This window comes from Vidua chalybeata, chromosome 2 (genome assembly GCF_026979565.1).
Source record: "Vidua chalybeata isolate OUT-0048 chromosome 2, bVidCha1 merged haplotype, whole genome shotgun sequence".
Classification (NCBI taxonomy): domain Eukaryota; kingdom Metazoa; phylum Chordata; class Aves; order Passeriformes; family Viduidae; genus Vidua; species Vidua chalybeata.
The window spans coordinates 90923448-90945070 of record NC_071531.1 but is presented as its reverse complement, the minus strand read 5'-3'; the positions used below and the strand labels follow the sequence as shown (position 1 = coordinate 90945070).

Below are 21623 nucleotides of genomic sequence, written 5' to 3'. Positions count from 1 at the left end.
AAGAAGTCAACAGCACTGATATCAAAAGGAGGGTAGCTGAAAAGCACCAAGCCACACTTCGCCTTTTCTGCTTCTCCGACATTTAAATCGGGTCAGTTCCCCTGTTTTGGGAAGGCTAAGGGCAAAACTGGGCGGCTTCAAGTTCTGTTTTAATTTAGTTGACTTCAGGACATCTGACAATGATGTCTGCGTTCCACCCCCCTAAAGAAATGCATATACACGTGCTTAGTGGCTGCCGTGCTTGGAAATGAAAGGTACTTTAAGCAGAGAGAGGCCTCCATTATTTTCTTAGGATTGTTGCATTTCAGAGAGGCATGTGATGTTCAGCGCTGATATTTTTAGATGGTATTTTTTTTAAAGGTGCTTGGTCTTTTTACAGTGGGCTCACCCTGACTGGACATTAGGTGCCCATCAAACCTGCACTGTTATTCCATCTTGGAGCTGGCTGGCATTGGCTCTGTAGGACGTGGGGGAAGCTTCTGGCAGCTTCTCTTAGAAGCCACCCCTGTAGCCTCCCACTACCAAAACCTTCCTATGCAAACTCAGTATCATTCTAAGTAGTCTTTGGAAGAAGTTTAGGAATAACAGTCTCAAAAATGAAGGCTAGAATGGATTGTCCAAGTGATTTTAGGAATCAAAGAAGGATCTGGCTTTTCTGCCTTAAGACATTGTTAATGAAAAAAGAAAATGAAAATCATCTTTGCTTATCATGAAAAGGAAAAGCTTTGTCCTGCTTTTAGCCATACACCTCTAAGGACCAACTTGAAGAGGATTCTGTGGATTTAGAGTGGAGAATTTGGCCCCAGAACTCTATATATATGAACTATGTGCTGCAAATGGGGACTGACTGAATCTCACAACACGTCCTGGCCTCCATCTGCTGCTGCGGGGTGATTCTGCCACGGGTACAAGGTGGTGTGGCAACGCGGGCAGACCCGTGTGCACCTGCCCTGGGCGCTGCTGCTGCGCGCTGGCTGCGGGTGCTCCTCCACGCAGACCTCTGGGACACACAGGGAGAGCTGCTGGAGTAGTGTGCTGCCAAGCCAAATCACAGCCTGTAACAACAGTGTTTCTTCAGGGCTTTGGTGAGGGCCATGCATCCATGGTTTCTGTTGATGTGGCTGCCAGGCTGGCTTAATGGTTTCCCAAACCACCTGTTACCAGCTGTGGTCAGACTGGCCCATCTTTGCTCCAGCTGCTCAGCTCCACTGTTTGGATCCATGTGATGTGTGAGCTGAAAGAAGTGGGGTGGTGTGGGGAGCACTGGCAGGTCCTGCCACTGACTGGTGAGGGCAGGAGCTGCTTTAGCCATCAGTCACCACCAGGACGTCCATGGGGCTGCTGCTGAAAGTGTATGACATTCTCTTAACTTTTCCACATCCAGGCAGGATAAAAAACTTGCAGCTGCATGTGGGCTGAGCTCAATATCCCATGTTCTCATGGACTGGAGAGCTGGCTGCTCTCAGTATGCTCCAAGTCAGTCTTGCAGGGCCACACATTTGAGTGCTTATCAGGCAAACATTTGGCTGGATAATGTCAAATACAGTTTATGAAGAGGGAAGGTTATTCTGTGGCTTTCACGTGTGCTTTGGAAGTACCTGGAGGTGAGTTTGTTGCACTAAAAAAGGCCTGGAAGTGCTACACCATGGCAGAGCATAAGAGCTCAGCTTCTCTGGAAAGCTGGCTGTTGCTGGGCCCTCAGCAAGGACTTGGTACTCCTTAAATCCTGGCTGTGTGCTGCAGGAGTCACCTCTGATAGGTAACTTCTGGCTCTTCCCAGCCTGCAAATGGCACAGGCAGTGCTTCTGTCTTCGTTCCCCTGTGGTTTGTGCCTGGTGACCCTTTGGTGTCCTTGTAGTGGGTTTTTATTAATGTCTTGCTGAGTATTTACAGTAAAATGCAAAAGAAGAGTGGTTTGGGATGTCTATTTCAGCTGGATCCAGAGTGATTAAGGAGCAGTGTTTGTAGACGCTGACTCTGCAAAGAGAATGCTGGAGGTTTTTTTTGTTATACTGTTTATATGCCTCAGACACTTCCTTGTGAAATGCTCCAGAGTTTTCCTTTGATTACATTGCCGCTTCATTATCAGTAATGCCTGTTTGCCTTTTAAATTAAAAAGACCTCCTACTTTGACCTCAGAGTAAAACATTCCTGCAATCGAATGCTAGATAACAAAAAATAACATCTCCTCTTTGTGGATCGAAAGAGGGAAACCAGCAGAAGCCCCTCGTTGCTACTTTGGCAGTTCTGCAGGAGGGCAAATCCTCTCTGTGATGTCTCTGAAGCCAGAGGATGGAGATACAATTGCTCTCTGAGCCAGTTGGGCCTTTCTTCCACAGCCCTGGGATGTTCTGGGTGTTTGAGCATAAGAGTTTTGCTGAACTCCAAGCCTTAGTGTGATTTACATTTGAGATGTTTTGCATGCTTTAATTTTGAATTCCTGGTCTGAAATAATCTTGTTGTTTTTAATGTTCTCCTTATGCCAAACCTATGAGCCTATGCTAGTTATGTCTCTGTCCACTGTATAACCAATAACAATTCCAAACTAAAAAAAAACCTGAGGCCTGGGGTGGTTCTGGGGGAGTGCCCTCATCCAGCAAGGAGTATCTGAGGAAGAACAATAGGTCTCCCCTGGCCAGTTACAAAGGTGTGGCCACAGCCTCTGCCTGGTGTATGGTTCTTGCTGTTTGTCTGCCAGCACTGTGATCGATGCTGTAAGCCTTTAAGCAGTGTTATGTTGCATGAAAGGTGAGAGATGGGACTTGAGAATAAATCCTCAGGAATACCTGCCATGTCCTAGCAGCCAGAGAGGGATCTGCAAGCTCTCTTTGCCAGGTGATATTTGGGGAGAAGCCATTGTGCTTGGATCTCTGATTCTTCTTCAGAAGACACATAAGGGAGTTTGAGAGCCAAGAGGCTGAAATGAAAATCAACAGTCTGCTTGTAAAGGATTTGGTGATTAGGATTGATCAAAGCTGGAGAGGTCTGCTTCAGACATTTCTTCTTGCTCTTTTTATTTTATGGTGATGTGATTTCAGTGACAGAAACATGTCAGCAAGAAACAGAAACTTTTATGTAAGTTATTGTTTGAAATGTATGAAAGAGATCAATTATTATGTTTTAATTCAAAAATTTAAAAAGAGGAAGAGTACCTGCTTTTTCCCTCAAAATTTAATACACAGGGCAAGATGACAAAGACAGAAACTTCCTAGTCTTTTACCTTGTGTTTAGCCATATGGGATATTTTGCAAAATCTTCTCTTCCCTTCCCTCATTCTTTCCCGTCCCTGGTGTCACAGCGAGAGGACAACACGTTGCAAGGTGTTTCCTCCAACAGGAGAATAATGCAGGCCAGACAGAGTTTCTCAGGCTGTCTTTAGCAGAGTGTGTGCCAGTGGAAGCAAAGAGACTGAACAAGGGTTTACCTGCTGTTTCTTTTGAAAATACATAGGGGTAGCAAGGAGACAATGGAGTTAAGGACAGAACTTCAGCCTAAGCCTTGAAGGATTTTTCTGGTTTAAACCAAGCTCAACAATGATTTACCTGTGGCTGTCTGCTGCAGCACCACTGTAGGGTGGAAGAACCAGTGATGCTGCACCTGCAGACAGTATAGTGAGGGCTTTGTACATGTCAGATGATAGGGAAAACAGCTGCAGCTTTCTTGTCCTCTGGGCTTGCCCATAGACCCTGAGTATCTTGCACTGGAGAGCCAAGCTTCTGCTGTGAGTTCCTGGCATGTTTTTGGCACAGGGGTAGCAGCTGGGAAATGTGCTTGTGTGCTTTAGTTGTGTCATCTCTAGCAGCCCTGGTAAGGCTTCACAAGGCACCTCAGTTCTTCCTTCTGGAAAGGGGAGAAGCAGAAACAAACCAAATAATTTCAGATGTCTGTATCTGACTGAATTCTTCATAATCCACAAGGGCAGTGAATTAAAACCAGTGGCAACTGACTGTATTTGCCTATTTGGTGTGCTTATCTCCTCTAGCAAATTGTAACAAAACACAAACAACAATTCAGCTTTTGTAAGAGAAGGAGGGCTCTGAATTGTTAATTTTTTTTTTTTTTTAACTGGGATATGCATATGTTTTCTAAGGGAAGATCCAATTTTAAGAGACACCTGCATCCACTTTAACCTTCCGGTCTTTGTGATCCCTGCTTTTGCCACCAGTCAATTAATGGACTCAGGAGGACATTCTGGGTCAAGCTATACCAAATACCCCAAATCCTCATTAACGCTAATTAGTGCTCAGTAGATTAATTGGTGGTGAAGCTCATCTTTTTTTAATTACTCGAGCAAATGAGACAGCAGGACCTCGTGGTCAGCTTTGAATTATTCTGTTTGTTTTGATGCATCTCATTTGAATGTGTAAAGCCAGATGTTTGTTGCCTAGATTTAAGGGCTGTTTGCTTTTGTGAGGGATGAGAAGAAGAGAATACAAAAAATAAAATGAAGGTCTCCATTGACACCTTAGAGCAATTCAGAGAGGAAGATGGAAGAGTCATTTTATTCATGGAATTGAAAGCATTATTATGAGATAACATGTTGCCTTTAGTTTACGTTTTGATTTGTCATTCACATAATGAATTTGTGTGATGTTGCTGGCACAGACTTCCAGGCATGCAGAAGTCATCTTGACTCTCTCATGAAGCCATCACAAAGGCATTCCTGGCCTAAGGTATTCTGCATTATTGATAGCAACTAAATCTGATTTTAGCTGACTTGACTAATGAGTTTTTTTAATCTTTTTTTTTTTCTCCTAGAAACCCTCAGAATCTGAACCTTTCAATAGTTTTTGTTCTAGTCAAGTATTTGTTTAGTTCAAAGCATTTTGTCTGTGCTCTTTGTCCTTTATATAATTACAGATAGATGGTGCCTCTGCCTTACCCCCTCGGAGGTCACTGACTAACCAGCTAAAGTGTATTTCACTGTCACTTTCCATGTCACTGACTTCCATAAGAATGTCTGGGCTTGTGTCGTCTTCTGTTCCGATGAATTTTTGAGTTCCTGAATATGAACACAACTGTCCAGTTTTCAGAGTGTGATCTCATGATCTTGTATCCTTTTGCCTCAATGCATCTGAAGATGCCATCCTTAGACCCCATGGGAGTGTTTAAGCCCTGGCTTGGAGTCACTAGAAAACAGAATTAAATCTGAAAATAATGGCTAATGCTTGGAATAGATTTAAAAGCAGTATTTCTGTGAGTAAGGCCCAACCTGTTGCCTGTGAGCCCAGTGCTGTCGTTACTTTTGCATCAAAGTGTGAGGCAGACAGAGAAGTCTTCACTTTGTTACCTTTTAGCAGCAGGCAGAAACCTTTTCTGAAAGCAGGGACTTGTATATACGAGTGCAAACACTTACTACTTAAGAAAGCCACTTCACTTTCAGGGATTTTATTGGGAGATCTAATATTTGCTTGTAAATCAAATACTCATCCAGTTCAGAAGAACTGTGTTGCATTACTTTCTGTGTATTAAAGGTTTATCTTATAGTACTTGACTGGTCCTGCTTGCGGTCTATTTAGTCATCCTTCGTACTTAAACCACAAATGCTCTAATTCTGCATAGATACAATCAAATATAATTTCCCATTTGGGGAAATCAGATGTGACTTCAGTTTTGAACTTGTTGATTGTAATTAGCAATATCAAAGACAGCATAGCTTTGGCATTCTTAGAGCTGCAATGTGTCATTCCTGTTCAGAGGTCCCTTAACAGCAGGCTTTCCTCTGCACATTGAATTAGGAACCTGAGGGGCTAAGCATTATTGATCTGCACCTCATCTGTTACTGCATGGTAGACAAGCAGATGAAGAATTTTTCCTTGTGAGCTTTTCTGCTGTGGTTAATTCCATTCTCAGTGTAAGAATTTTATGGCAAATATTGCTTATTTGTCCCTTACAACAAGTATTTTTGTTGTTTAAGATTCCTTTTTTTTAAATCACCCTCCTACTGAGATAGAAAAGAGTCTTCCTACATGTTCTTTACCTGCAGAACATGAACAAGTACTGCACTTCTGTCATTCACAGGACAGCAGTGTGTTCAAACAGTGTTTCACTAAACTAACAAGTTACCCAGCAGTCTTCTGCAGTCAGCAGGAGGTTGTACAGTTCAGCATCACTGGTTTGCACATGCACTGGTAGTGGTTGCTTCTGCAGGCTGTCAACTTTCTAAGCAAGGAATGTTAAAGGTTAAAGAAGTCTCATGTCTTGCTTTGTACCTTCCATTGCATCACCCTTATGTGGTGATTCTTTGTAGCATGGGTTTTCCATCATGCTGCCTGCTTGGAACAGGTAGAACCTTCTTTCTGTATGTACTTGATTTTCTTACAGCCAGTAACTGATCTTGGTTTTTTTTTAATCAGTTGGGCCCTCCAAGATTTTTAGAAGCTTTCATGCTGTAACCCTAGTTTTAATGGAAACATCTGATCCTTTCTTCTTTGAACACACGCAGGTCTCGTGAGCCAAGAGTTGTTAGAGTTTGTTTGACAGACTCAGTTGGAATCAAAACTTTGCTTCAAAATTTATTATCAACTTCTGTTTTATGTTGAGGGAATACTGCTGATTGCAGGCAGGGAAAGCAACCTGCCATACCCATTGCAGGTGTGATTCTGTGGTGCAAGGGAAGGAGGGGAAGAAACCAAGTGTCTGAAAATGCTGAGAGTTTGTAAAGATTTTTGAGGAGGTGTCCATAGGTTTTACAAGCTTCTAGTTCAGATGTGTGAGCTTGGAGATCACAGGAAAGAGAGAAGGATTCCACCCTGTCTTTTGTGGACACCTCATTATGCACTGAACAGAGGACTGTGAGCCTGGCTATTACCCTAATGGACTATTAAGTGGAATATAAGCCTGCGTGGATGGATTACATATTATAGGCATCTCAGAGATTCTTCAGTTACTTTCCTGATTGAAGTTAGCAAACTGCTTCAGTGAAAGGGAGTTGTTTGTTTAAAGCTGTTGTTAGCATGTCGACAGCAGCAGCTGTGCTGCTGGGATTTCCATTTCATACACCAAATGCATGTGAATTTGTAATCTAACCCAAGAAAGATACCAGCACTGGCATTCAGGTGTGTATCCATGTTTGCAGCATAATCAGTGCAATTGCTCCTTGTGAATAAAGATGTGAAAGAAAAAGCAGACTGTGAAAATGGAGACAGTGTAAATGTGGGGCAAATGGGATAAAGGCACTGCAAGGAGCTGTACCAGCAAACAGATCCCTTCTATGCACTAGCTCCATCTCAGTGTCAGAAATAAGGGTGAGGTGGAATAAACAGACCAATTGTGGAGAACTTTGAACCAAAGTAGACTCTTTATATCTTTCTGAAAATAATCAGATATTTAAGTTACTTGAGGCCTCAGTGTAATGAGATTTGAAGGCCTCCAATATTTTAAAACCCCACTGAATTTAGTGGGACTCATATACATAATTAAGTGCTTTGAAAGGTCAGGATCTTTGTCATCATTTTTTAACTCTGGGCATAAAGTTCTTGATGAAGTGAGTGTTGTGCTTTTTTATAAAAATTGAAGTGGAGAATGCTTCTAATAGTTCCTGTAGGTATGTTAAACCTGTTGTAAGTATTTTTCACCTTAAGTTTGTATTTTCACATTTTGTGATTTCAGCAGTAATTTTTTCAGGCTTCTGACAAGAACTGTGTAAACCAAATAGGTTTTTAATAAAAGAAACTGGATAGAAAGTTTTCTTTCCATATGGGAGGTTAAAATTGAGAGCGTTTTTTAGAAAGCAGAGTTAACTATGGGTCCTACCTTTGGTTGCTTCAGGCCATTTTGCAGGTGTGATAGAAGCCTTCTACCTTGTGCTAAGCGACCATGCTTTGCTCATTCTCTCTAAGGCAGTTTGTGGATGCTGTGATTCATATGCATAATATTAAAGAGAAATCTTCCTAACGTTCCATATCGATGTCAGACTTCTAATATGGCTTGTAATGATTTAGAGGCATCACACATTTAGAAATCACAGTGATGGTGATACTAGCGATAAATTGACCAAAAGTAGATTTGTAGAAAGTGTCCTTAGAAAGGAGGAGTTCTCTTGATAATGTGCAGTTTAAAGAAAGAGAAAATTCTTTTTCATGCTATAATCACCTTTAGCATTGACAAAGTCAAAGCTGCCAGGTACTTTAAATACAGTTGACTTTTACCTTGAAATTATCTGGTTACTCACTGGTGTGTTTTCTCTCTTTCTGTCTCCCTTAGCGTGAACGAACGTGACCATTTGTTAAAAAGGCTCGGCAGGAAAACTCCCCCGAGCCTTTTCCGCGCTCACTCTGTCCAGCAAAGCGTGTCACGTAAGTAGCGGCTCACATCCGCTGTGTTTCACAGCGTCAGCCCACATGAGGGAAGCCAAGGGTGATTATTTTTTAATTAAATTGTAGGTAGAGATAATCTAGCGCTGCCAAGCAAGACACGTACATTTGGAAGTGGAATTAGTGTATCTGGCCCTAGGCAAGGGGAGCTCAAATGTGGTTAATTCCCTAGGATCCAATCAACAGGCCCAAATGATAAAATCCTAGTATGCAGGTTCTCTAAAGGTAGAATTCTGATAGTCTTAAGAATAGTCTAAAAATGAAAAACTCTGCGTAAAGTAAATGCTGTGATAGAGCCTAGCTTTAATAGAAGTTATTTCTGTATGAAATGTCATATTAGCTGTGGTTTGCTGAGAATACAATGATGTTTCAGGGATGCCATTAGGATTCTGTGTGTTGCCGGTGAGGAAAGCCATGGCCTACAGAGCTGCTTCTCTCCTCTTCTTTCCCTCTTTGTCTGCTGCTGGGAAAAGAAAAGCAATGTCACAACTGGCTACTGCTGCTGCTTCAAATAAATGGCATTTCTTGTTGATGTACAAGTCATCCATTTTTCGTCTTCCTTTGTCTGCTGGACCTGATGGGTTTTTGTCAGTGTTTTAAAGGCATACACAGTATTTAAAATCATCTCTAGCAGCTCTGTAGGCCAGATGCTTTGAAGGACCATGCTGTCTTGAGGGACCAGGGAGTCCAGTGAGCCCTTTCTAGTGAGAAAATGCAGTCTCTCCTGGGATGAAACTGGTGGTGACAATAGGCTTATTTACTAAAGAAAATAACTCCCTCAGTGTGCAGTACTGCTGCACACAGGGCAAGGGGCAGACACTCAGGATTTGGGGTTTGTATTGCCATTGCAGTAGGAAGTGACACCCTTGACTGCTTAAGAATCACAGTGTCAAATTTTTTTGCTGGCTGTGTCTCCTTCTGTAGCAGAACTGTTATGGCTCAGGTCATGGAGGCAGGGCTGGGATAATACCTGAGGTATTCTTGTTTTCTGTGGGAAATTTGACTAGAAGGAGTGGGACAGTGATGGATCTGATAGTCTTTGTCCTTGATAGAGCCATTGGAAGGCCACCATCAGTGTCAAGGGATGTAGGGTCTTTGGTAATCAATCCCACCACATCTGGGGAGAGAGGCCAGTGAGCAGAGCAGCCCTGTGGGCCATGTTTCTGCAAGGATTTAATCCTTTGTATAAAGGAGCCAGGAATGCTGATAGCAACATGGCTTTGGGCATGCAAACACGCTCTTTGAGGAGATTCCAAAAGCAATGATTGACAGAAGAAATCCATAAAATGCACAAATAAATGGCTGTCAAAATAGTCTGCTGTGGAGATTTACCACAGTCTGTGAAACCTGTGAAGCGGTGCAGAAAGGAGATACACCAGGAGGTAACTAGTCAGACTTAACATGTACTTTTAGTCTCAAAGAACACATCATCAGGTTGTTAGTAGAACAGCTATTGGGAAAGAAAATGAGATCAAAATAAACCCTAATTTGGATAACCAGCTTCCCTATAAATGCAAATGATTAAGTGCTAAATGAGTCAGGCCAGTCAGGCCAGGTTACAATCAGCAATCTGTTTTTCACATGAACATAAATTTTGATTGTGAAGCTGTTAGGATTGAAAGATGGTTTTTGTGATGTGTCCATGACTTCTGTCATCTCTTGTCAAATATTATTTTCCAGCGTCGCATAGCTGCTATATGTACAAGGCCATGTGAAATCCAGGGAACATATGTGCTGTTTTCACAACCCTAAATTGTACAACTGTTTACTAAATGCTAGAAATCTTCAAAGCAGAGAGCTGATGAATAGGGCAGTAGCCTTGACATGCTGGGTCGGTATCTTAAATCACACTGCAAGTACTCTGTTTGAAGTCTTGAACTGTTCATATGTTTCCACCAGGCCCTAAATTCCCAGGCTGTGAAGACCAAAAATTGCTTTTGTGGCTTCAACTCAGAATCTGTTGCTTACATATAAAGCAGGAAAATGGTTTGTTTAGTTAGAGCTGACAAAAGCTTAAGCAAATGGATTGCCTTGGTCCCAACAAGGAATGAAAATGGGATTAAATTTCCTAGCACAGATTGCAAAGATGCAATACTGGGTTGGAAATTACTTTATTTTTGACAGATACCATTTCCAAATGTTTCGGGAGGAAGCAATGCCTAGACAGCTTTGTTTCCAGCCCCATGGAAAGGAGAAAAATCTCACAAGGTGTTTCTGGGCTACTACTGGTGGTCAATGGTAGGAGCAAAGAGCTGACTAAGGTAAGGCTACACAGCCCTGTACAAGAGGCAGAAGCTCACTCTGTGTGTTTCCTTAGCTCTCTGTTGGTGAGCCAGCCCTTCTCCAAAGGCATTAGCACAGCACAAGAGCTTAAGGCGTGATGTATGGCTGGGGTGCTCCCATACAGCACCAGGCTCTTGTGGGTCCAGCCCCCAAAGTGGGCAACAGAGCTGCACAGCCAGTGCCATGGCAGTGCCATATGGGAGTGCCAGCCAGGATTAGTCTCTCAAACACCTCCTCTCACTAAAGAAACTGGCTCAGAGTGGCTGCCTTGGAGAGTAGCCCTGTCCATTTGGAAGAGTATGTCCTTAAAGTAAAACCTTCATGCCTACTTTTCTTGCTCTTTGTTTTTGTGTTCCTGAATTGTGAAGAGCTGCCAGAAGCTCTGGAAATAAATCTATCTACAGGCTGTACTGTCAAAGATTACATGGTTCCTTTCTACTAGTATAACTTCTGGGAAGTTTATCAAAACTTAAAAAAAAAAAAAAGGAAGTGTGAAGCTCCTGTTTGGATGGCATTGTCAGGAGACATTAGTGGAAGAGTTGCATATGGTTGTCAAGCCCAAGTGCTAAAATAAAACCATCTCAGTGCAATCTTGTAGGCAGTGCTGACAACGCTGCTCCCCAGGCTGCGCTCACCTCCCGGTGAAGGTGCCTGGTGAAATTGGTCACCCCCTGTTGCCATCTGCTTTCTGAAACCTCTTAAGAATGCGCAGGAAATGCTACCAGGCTCCTCTCAGATGTGTCTTTGTACCCTTCCCTTTAGCTTGCTGTGTGGCTCTCCCTTGAGGGAAGGAGCAATAATGATTTCCAAAAATTCTCCCTCAGAGGGTTTGCTGGCAGTGAAGTTCTCCCTGGGTCTCCATCCAAGTTCTTGTCTTTTTTACTTCTGTGACTTTATGAGAGCAGCACCTCCTTTAGACAAACTCTGTAGATATAAAAGATGGCTCTTGACCTCCCCTTTCCTCCTGCATGACTGACCTGTATCACCTGTGCCCCCAGAGGATGGGAAGGGTACCCTCCATCCATAAGGAAAGTTCCACAGCATCCTTCTCGGGTGGTTTGCCTCCTGTAATGCTCCTGCTGGTGTTCAGTTATCATTTGTCTCAATATGCTCTTTAAAAATAGAGCTGAGTCCTGCTCCCATTAAGCACAGTTTTGGCAGAGCTCCCCCTGAAACACCAATAGCCATGCCTGAGTGAGGATTACTGCACTTGGCCCAGGCTTCCTATGCTAGCAAAGAAAATCCTTCTTCCTTTGACAGAATATGGTGACTTCATAGAGTAAATCTGAATGCATAGCATATGGTTTGCACCTTATTAATCAGTGGGAAAAAAGCACCTGTCATCTGAGGTTCCTTTCACAGTATGGGGGCTGGCAAATGATAAATAATAATAATGTGTTCATGCTGAGGGCTCTAATCCCACCATTTATTCTCCACTAGCAGACACCTTCTTCCTTTCACTTTTCTGCTAGTGCATTTTTATTTGAAAAACAACAGGGGAGCTACTTGAGATGCTTTCTAAACTCTTTTTCCTCTTATCTTGCTTGTGTCTGAAATATAATATACATTCTGTATTTTTTCTAAGCTACATGTTTGTTGACAGTTAAGTAGAATTGCAATCTCTTAATATCAATTTAGGAAAAATGAATAGGAATTATTGGTTTAGAATTTGATGCTGTGGCATCTGACTCTATTTTCTACTTGCAAATACCAGTAAGTTGGTATCTGAGACTAAAGAGATGGGACCATTTGTCAGGGATTCCTCTTGGGTCCTTAAGAAAACACAGGCATGGTTTATCAGAAGAGAAATTATTTACTTCGGTAAGCATTAGTCAGACTGTTTGAGATTTTAGGCAGCTTTCCCTTTCCCAGGTTAAACAGAAGATGCTTGCTGGAGAAGTCAAAGCTGAGTTAGCATTCACTTTTTGACTGGTAAATGTGAACTGTGACATCACAGCAAATCTCCTTAAAAAATTCTGCAGAACCAAATGTTTCTCCTGAGACAGAATTTGGCTGGTCAAGTGATACCACAATGTTGATTTTCATTATATCAAGAAGCAATATTTCCTAAAAGAGATTAAAAAAAAAAAGTCTCTCACATCTCCCTAACCCCTAAAAGTTTTAGTGGATTTGAATCTAGGCATTTTTCTCCAAAGACAAACAAAAGGATTCATTTTATACTTTGGACTGTACTAAACCATAATACCACTGCAGTATGAATTAGTGAAATGCTGCAGCAGGTGAGGGTTCTGATAGGCTGCCAGTGACAACTGCCCTCTTGCTGGCTGTCCTAAACAAATCCAGGGGCAGACAATTTGGGTGTATCAGAGGAGAGTGCAAGGAGTAGAAGGCCTCTAAAATAAATCCCTGAAGTGACTAAACCTGTAAGCAGTCCTTCCATGAGGAGATCTTCTGGAATAAAAAGAGCCCTCTGGACCCTTTCTGGTCCTGGACTTGGAAGCTGTTGCCATGAGAGTGCTGTTGAGCTTGCACAGCGTTGCTGTCTGTGTGGGAGGCACACCCATCGAGATGGTTGCTGTAGTCCAGCGCTGCACAGACCAGAACAGCCATTGCAGCGAACAGAAAAAGAGTGAGTTAAATTAGAGACCTAATGGGAGACTAGATTTGGATCTACTCAGAGAATATCAAAGCTTTAAGAAAACCCAACAGGATGCTTTTAAAATTCAGTAGATTGTCTGATAATATCTGGTACCAGTGAAATCTTAGATTTCATGACAATGTGAATCTCTTCTTAACAAATGAGCCCCACTGACAGATACTCAAAAGTGCCCCTTTCCTCCATTAATAGAAAGTCTCAGAGTATAAAGGTCCTTCCTTCTGTGAGGGTGAGTGGGTTGTGCCCAGAAAGCCCCAAAGAACTGTGCTCCTTCCTTGGGCTGCTTCAGGACAGCAGAACAATAAGGGCCTTGTTGCCAAGGCAGGCTCATAGGTGTGGTTTTAAAACTGGAGTTGGGGGAAAAGTTCTAACTTCCAGAAAGTTCTCTAGTAAATGACAGATGGAAACTTTCATTGTTTTTGGATGGGTCTGGAAACAGTGGAAGTGTAGAGCTACCTGGGGAGTGCAGATGGGACTCAAGCATTTGCAGCATTTTGATTTGACAAGGCACAGTCAGCTGCCTAAACAGCTTGAACTTCAATTTTAATTGTAATGTGAATAGAAAAACGTAATATGAACTCATCTTCCTGTATAGACATCTACAGGAAAAGTCTTAAAATGAGCTGCCAAATGTTGAGCTTCGACGAGAAGCTTGGGGGTCACAGCCTATCCCATGACATATGCACAAAACCCTCGTTGCTGGTAGTCCAGGATGGATGATGGACATGAACATGTAAGGATACCCTTGGTATTCTTAATCACAGATAATCTTAGCCCGAAATTTCTTGCTGCATTAAGGTGTTTCCTGTTGGTGTGAGAGCAGTGAACAAGTTCCTTTGACTGAGTTTTACATTGGCATTGCGGAGTGGTTGGGCTGCCTGGCTGTCCACAGGCCTGTGCCAGCACTGGGAATAAGCAGGTCATGGGAAGATGACACGCAGGACTGACTTGTATGGTCAGTGCTGGATTTGCAGTAGTTATGGCAGTTGAAGACTCCATTATGCTGGATGATCTTATGGATAAGTAAATATGGTAAAGCCACCTCGATGCAAATCAGGTAATGGGACATGGGCTTCAGTCTTCTCGGGCTTAAGCTTGTGGTCTTTGACCAAGTTGACTTATCCATGGAGATTTTAGCCAAAAATGCTAACAGGATGCTGGCCCTTCACATGGAACAAACCCACTGGAGGTGTTTGTTAAGTGTGAATCTACCCTTTTTTAAATGAAAGCCTGTTTTGTACATCATACTTCCTTTGCAATGATCCAGTATGGACATACTTTTTTCCAAAAGGTTGTTTACACTTCATGAATGTATTCTGTGAACCTTCAGCTACAGGCAGGAAAAACAAACCTGTGCCTCTGTAGCAGTATGTATATTGGCATGGGATTGCTCAGGGAAAATAAAATGGGATGCTGGGATAATTGGTCACGTAATCAAATCAAAGTTCCTGCTGTCCTGCAATCACTTCCATGAGGGGTATGTGACTGGAGCAATGTATTTCTGTTTGAATCCCCTCCACTTACTGGCAAAGATTTCTTGTTGTGCTTGTGACTCGGGTTGTCAAAAAATCTCCTGTCCTTTGCTATAGTTTTCATTCAGAATTTTCTGTAGGGCCACATCGGCAAGTCTGTCTGCTGTTTCATCATGTTGACCCATTAGCTATTTGTGACTGTTCTACCAGCATTGTGGTGTTCTGCAGATGCTATCAAAAATGTCACTTGCCTGTCCACAGTACTTTAAAAGAAATCAGGCAGGTGATTATTTTCATCTGAGTAATTTCTAGGGAGACCACAGGATTAACAAAATAGACACCTCCAGAATGTGTATTTTCTCTATGCAAAATATAAGTGACTAGCTGAGAGAATCAAGAGATTCAGAGTGTCATTCATCAGATTCCACTAGAAAAATCGTTAAAAAAAGAAAAAAATCCTGAAAGGAGTTAAGAGGAAGATGTGAGAAAAATCTGGTTGTGGGCTAGACACTCCCACCTTTCTCCAGAGAAACTGCTGGTATCAAGCTGACTTAAGAGGAGTGAAGCTGAAATGCAAATCTCTACTTCTCTGTTAAGTCTTTAGAGAAGCTCTGCCACTATGGGAATACTATGGGAGCATGTTCAAATCAATCTCTAGCTTATTAGGTTAACACAGAGGGCATTGGTGACTGTGTCCACTGACCTGGCCTGGGGAGGAGAGCAGAGGGACTGAGCTGGCAGCAGACACCCTTTCTGTGCCACATGGGCAATGCAGTGCACAGCTCTAAGCATCAGAAGCACAGCACAGAAATTAAGATGTTGTAGTCTCATCACATAACTACATAACTTTGATACCTAAAACTGTTTCTAAGAGTGGTCAGTGCTCTTGAGCTCAACTCCAGTGACTGATTTCTTTTTTCTTCCTCTGCTTTTTCAGATGGGTATGCATTTTCTCAAGAAGAACACGGTGTTGTTTCCCAGTCACAAGTTGTTCGATCCTACGATACGACCAAAAGGAGAGCAGAAATAGAATAAATTATTCTTCACTTGATGGGTGGTGGGAATAATGGGATTTGGATCAATGCATCCACTGTTAACACATTCATGACTAGATTTGGCAGCAGCAGCCAAAACACCAGAGAACTCATTTCTGTGGCCTTAGCCAACAAGTTTCTGTATTCTCCCTGCAAACCTTGAGTGCATATTGTGGGGGGAACCATTGTTTGACTTCAGTCGCAAAGCTCTGCCTAAAGTTTTGTTTATGTTGTTATGAAGCATTTGACTGTGCTATGTGACGTGTGAAATTAAAACCAGTGTTTTACCACTATTTAAAACATCGGCATAAGGTTGTTCTGGGGGAAAAGTAGAAAATTTATGTTCCATAAGAAATCAGCCTTTGCTTAATTGGAACGGGGTGCTGAGATTTCCTGTTTTGTTATACACAGACCAAGTGCACACAACTGCATGCAGACTTTACTCCTTCTTGTAGTCACTGTTAATTAATTTGAATGAAATTTTCAACAGACTATTTGGCATAAAATTTTTGATTGCAACACAGTTTGTAGCTAAAAATGCTTATTTGCCTTCTTATGACAGAATAACACAAGATAGCAATCAATTACTTAGACTATTTCTTGCCCTCTTACAGGATTTATTAGGTTTCTATCTTAGCTTTCTGAAACCCAAATAATAGCTTATTCACACAGCCAGGATGGGGAAGTCAGAGCCTGGCAGGGCAGCTGTCTTGAGTGCATGGCATTGGACACCAAGATGAGCTCAATTAGGTGCCTCCTCATAATGCTTCATGATGTATTTGGATGTGCACTTCAAATGTAGCCTGGGGCTTCCCTCCATGACCCCATTCCCAGTTTAATAGTAGAACAAAACTGTGAGAATTTCATTTTAAAGGTACCATCTTGTCAGATATGCTGATAAGATGTACATCTGCATAGGAGGCTGATACTGTAATCCTAAAGAAGCCGTCCCCTGGCCAGGTAAGAGAGGTTTGCAGAGGAGAGAGGGAAGGGATTACACACATGCATGCACACACATGGACACACACAGAGCTGGCCATTGTGAAGAGAAGACCTGCTGTTTGTTTGTTCAGCCAAACCAGTCCCTCTTCTAGATCTGATCCATCAACAGGCTTCCCAAAACACTCAGACCCATGAGCCCTGGAAGGAATGCTGGCTCCATGGCCTTGCTGTGCCATTGGGACAGGCGTGCTGCTGCATAGATTGGGATGTTGAAGAGAAAAAAAAAAGGGCAAAAACTGGGGCATAAGTTAAAGCTGAAAGAGCTCTTAGAAAGCTTATGCTGTCCTCCAGACAAGTTCTATTAATTTTAGTCGCCAAGCCACATTTTTGAACAGTATAAAGTAAATACTGCTATGTTTAAGCCAGGCTTCATGGTTAATGTATATACTACGTCTGTGTATTTAAAAAGTTGGCGTTGTTTTTTGCCCTATTGACCATCATCCAGAATTTTTTATTGATTTAAATATATCCGAAAGCAATTTGAATATGAATGTTTATGTTTAGCAAAGGAGAGGAAAGCTCCAGCCTGGCCTACTGGCTTTATCTTCCTTAAGGGTTGTGAGTAAATGCCAGTGCTCAAGTGCTGTAATTCAATTTCCAGTGCCACCTCAGAGGTTTGGAGTCCCCTTCTAGTTTAGAAAGGGCAAATTTTGCTCCTGCAACACCAGTCAGGATTGCTCTTGGATTAGGCTGATGGCACAGAGGGAAAAGTCATCACCTTCTTTCTGCAGTGCTAATGAGACAATTATGCAATAAGGAAAACGTGCAAATAATTTTGCCATAGGCATGAATGTCAAGGGGCTAAGTGTGGATGTATTTTCTGGGAGAGGAATTTTGTTTAAAGGCACAAATACTAGTGCAGAGAATAAATAAGGGGAGAGTAAACCTGGTCCCAGGAGTTTTTAAATCTTAATGCTGATATAACCTGTTAAAACACTTCCTTTTATTAAGAAACCAAATCTGTTTAGGAAATGTGTGGTGTAAGCCTCTCCTCAGAACCGCTAATTGTTTCTTCGTTTTGTAAAAACACAAGGAAAATTAACTTCCCACCAAGGCAAAATGAGATCAGCTTTGTCTTTGTACTCTAAGCTACACACCAAACATCGGCATGTAAACAATTTGGAGGCTTTTCATGAGGCTGTAGAAAAAAAAACTTTTAAAGCCTTTGGATAATGAAGAATGGCAAGTAAATGTGTTAAGCAGAGAATAGAAGGGGTCCTGGAGTTTTTTCTGTTCTTAACTTAGGGCAACAAAATTTTGCAGAACATAATGAAAGATGCTGGGGAGGAGCAGCTGTCATCTGATGTGATTTATTTTATTAGTGCAGACTATGGGCTGTATCATTTTGACCTCCCTGTAAATTGAGGTCAGTGTGTGTCACAAACAAAAACCCTCCCTAGAGTGAATGGTGGCTTAGACTGAGGTACGTGTGTTGGTTGTCAGCTCAATGGGAATTGCACATGGGATTTGTCACAGGGCTATACAGTATGTGACACTGGGGCTGGTGGGTCAGACTTTATCATCGCTGTATGACCTTAATCTCTAGCTGAGTTAATTCTGTAGAACCCACCCAGGTCAAGACCTGGCATTCTTCTTGTTCTTTGGAGTCATTACAGGAATTAATGTATTGTAATGTGCCACAGACTGGGTGTTGGAGTTGCTTGTCTTGATGAGCAATGATGAGGTGCATTCGGGTGCTGTGTTAGCAGAAGGAGAATGACAGCTGCTCTGCATCAACAGAATTCCTTGTTCATTAGGGCAAATGCATGGAGCAGTAACAGCAGCCTTTGAAAGTGCTGTGTGAAAATGTTATCAACTAGACAGGGTATCGGAGCAGAAGGAATGGGGGATTTCTGCGTGACTGTCCAGACTTAACTACTGAGGCTTGATCAGAAAAGGGCTTCCTGAGCAGCTCTCTGCACTGACCAAAGGGAGATGGGTTTGGATATTCAGATGGAAGTGGTGATTTTCCTGAATTAGATTTGGCTCTGGTTGCTGCTGTTTATAACACCGTAATAGCAGCTTGCATAGAAGCTGCTGCTCCTTTTAATGATTGCCTGGTAGCAATTTAAAGCTGGCAAGCGGGAGCCTGAGCTGCAATGAGAACTGCTGAGGAGTCTGTTGACATTTTCTTTTCTTTGACAGGGCTTCAGGTCCTGCTGTAGGGAGCTAGAATGGGAAGTCAGTAATAACTTGTCAAGAAGAAATGGTGAATAACTAATAAAAATATCTGGGTCAAACTAGGTTGCTAATATACCTAAAAATGTGTGTAGAGTTAACATGAAATATATGGGCTGTAAATTAAGATAACAGTCAAGCCTTGCTAATCTGCAGTTTACTAGACTACACACCCCATAGTGCATGGCCAAAACTGTGCAGTCTCTTCCCCCGCCTCAGCCAGCAGCTCATAGCAGATGCTGCAGAGAAATCTTCTGTTACTAAGATTACATTATTTTTTACAGCATGTACTGGAGTGTGTTCACTGGGAGACAGTCATAATAATAAAGTCGTAAATAGAGCAGAGGAAGCTTTATTTATGTGAATATGTGAAATGTGGGGACGTGGTCATTGGCCACACAGGGGGCAACTTGGCCTTCTGTGGACAACCCAAGAGCCTGAGAGGTGCACAGTCCTTACACTGTTCCTGTCCTGCAGGCTTAGTTTGCTCTTCTGGACTAATTCACTAAATCTTCTGTTTTCACATTGCCTGCAGTCATCAGTGAAGACTAGTGATACTCTATTTACATTCTCCCTTGGTTTTATAACTAATGACTTAATTTAATCTTCAAATACTCAGAGGAGTGTACTTCTCCCAGCTCAGGTTTGAAGCAGAGCAGGCATTGAGTGGGTGCTTGGCCCTGAGAAGCACCTTGGGTTTAGCAGATTTCTCATCAGTGTTAAGCACTGAGGGTATTTTACCTTTATTTTGAATCATCACACAGTATCAATGCCTTAAACTTCAGTCAGGTTACAGGAGAGCTCTTTGTGTCCTGTTGAGTCTAACAAGAAATGGTGATGGTATGAAATACCTGAGGGGTTGGAGAGGAGAATTTGGCTGTGTCTATGCTATACCTGGTGTATCTGGGTGGGTAGCAGACTGCTTCTAAAATATGGCACTGACCATATATTTTCCTCAGCCTCCAGACAGTTGGCCCCTTTCTGTCCTGTCAGGAAGGATTCTTACACTCACCTCTTCCCAGTACCCTGTAAATACCCAAGAGAGGCTTCACTACCTTTCAGCATCTGCGACCAGAGCTGTGTGTCCGGAGAAGGCCACGGGATAGGTCAGTACAATAGGTGACAATAAAAGAAACCCATATGGGTACCTTTTCCATATGTAGCAGTAAGATTAATGGAGGCTTTGAGCTTTGTTGGCAAATGAAAACCAGAAAGTGCCCTGCACTGCTTGGCCACACAAGTGAATCCCAAAGGTGATTGCTTCTCAATGACCTGCAGGAAACCTAGACAGCCTGACTGAGTTTATCTGGCCAGGAATGTGCTTTTGGATGGGCTGTCTGGAGAGGTGAAGGGACTGAGAAACAAAATAGATCGGCCAAGACCAGTGCTGCTGTTAGAGGTTAGTGAGGGGAGGGATTCCTCAGGCATCTGTGAAGAGCTATGATAAAGCTGATTTCTTTGGTTCCTTCCTGTGGCTCTGGGAAGGGAGCAGAGCTGAGCTGAGAATTTGTGAAGCACTGTTACCTCCTGAAGCTGAGTTTCTCTGGTACCAAGCTGAGTCCTGGACTTAGAATGAATCCCTGCCAGAAGCATTCCCTGCTTAGCATGCTTTGGCTCTAGCAGGTTATTTCCTGGGTTATGAAGATTGCTAAATTGTTTACTGGTTCCTCTTCACCTCATGGACTTACCAGAACTGAGCACTGGAATTCCTTCAGTCCTGACTGACACTCCATCATGGACAGTTAGTGGGACTTCTGCTTATCTGTTGCTCCTGGACAGGTTGCTATCCCTCAGGCCAGTGCAAGGGGCTTGTTAATCTGGGTGCCTGGATCTCTTTGTGATAGTGTGTGAAGCCCAGGGGTTCACACATGGCCTGCTCATGTGTGGTGTGGACAGAAGGTAAAGTGGCTGAGTACTGGTGTTTATCCAAAGCCTTCCTTTATGTATGAAGAAGGTGAGATAAGTTCTCCTGAAGTCTGCTACAAGAGGTCCGTTCTCCTTCAGCGTCTTTGTAGCTACTAAAGAGAAACAGAAGTGTAGTAAATGACAAATTCTGTGTGGGCAATCCCAGCACTGGGCAATCACTCAGAAGTCTAACAATGAAGAAAAGTGTTAATATATTGCCGAACTGTCACTGTGCATAGCTGGAAGGTCAGCACCCTTGTAATTATGGAGCAGTGAAGCCAAGGGAAAAAAACCAACATTAAGAAAAAGACATGATTGTTTTAAATTCTAACTACCTTACTGGGTGGTTTTCCTGCGAAGATGTTCCAGATGTCGTCTTGGCATAAATTAATCAATTTCAAAACATCTGCAGGGTTTCTTGGAAAACATGGAGTTTACCAGACAGTGCTTATGCTCTCCTCAGCCCTTCTGGTTGATATGTTGATTCAGAAAGGGAATGAGGGTGCTTGCTGTTCTTACTGTCAAGAGTTCATGGACTGGAAAGTTGCTCAAAGTTGTTGCTCAACTCTTTTTTTTTTTTTTTTTTTTTTTAAAGAGCTCCAGTTATAAAGCAATGAGGCAGCCAAACCCTCTGGGACTGTGTACATGTGTGTGTTGGAAGAGTTGTCTGACTTGAAAACCTCCCCTTGTCCCTCCTCCTGACCCCCAAAGTGCAGCCCATTGTACTGGGAGGTCAAATATTCAGCGTCTTGAGTGACAGGATCTTTAACAGCATCTTTTTCATCAGCGAGCCAAGTCATGTGCCCGCTTGTCTGTC

At 42.6% G+C, this 21623-nt stretch overlaps 1 protein-coding gene across 1 annotated transcript in view; it reads left to right on the top strand.

Moving 5' to 3' along the window:
- Positions 1–15738, top strand: part of ATP8A2 (ATPase phospholipid transporting 8A2) — a 275860-nt gene extending 260122 nt beyond the window's left edge. The window contains exons 36-37 of the mRNA XM_053935453.1: positions 8206–8297; positions 15625–15738. Of these exons, the coding sequence (XP_053791428.1) occupies positions 8206–8297; positions 15625–15722 (190 nt within the window). The 3' untranslated portion in view covers positions 15723–15738. The remainder of the gene's footprint in view (positions 1–8205; positions 8298–15624) is intronic.
- Positions 15739–21623: the final 5885 nt, after the last annotated feature.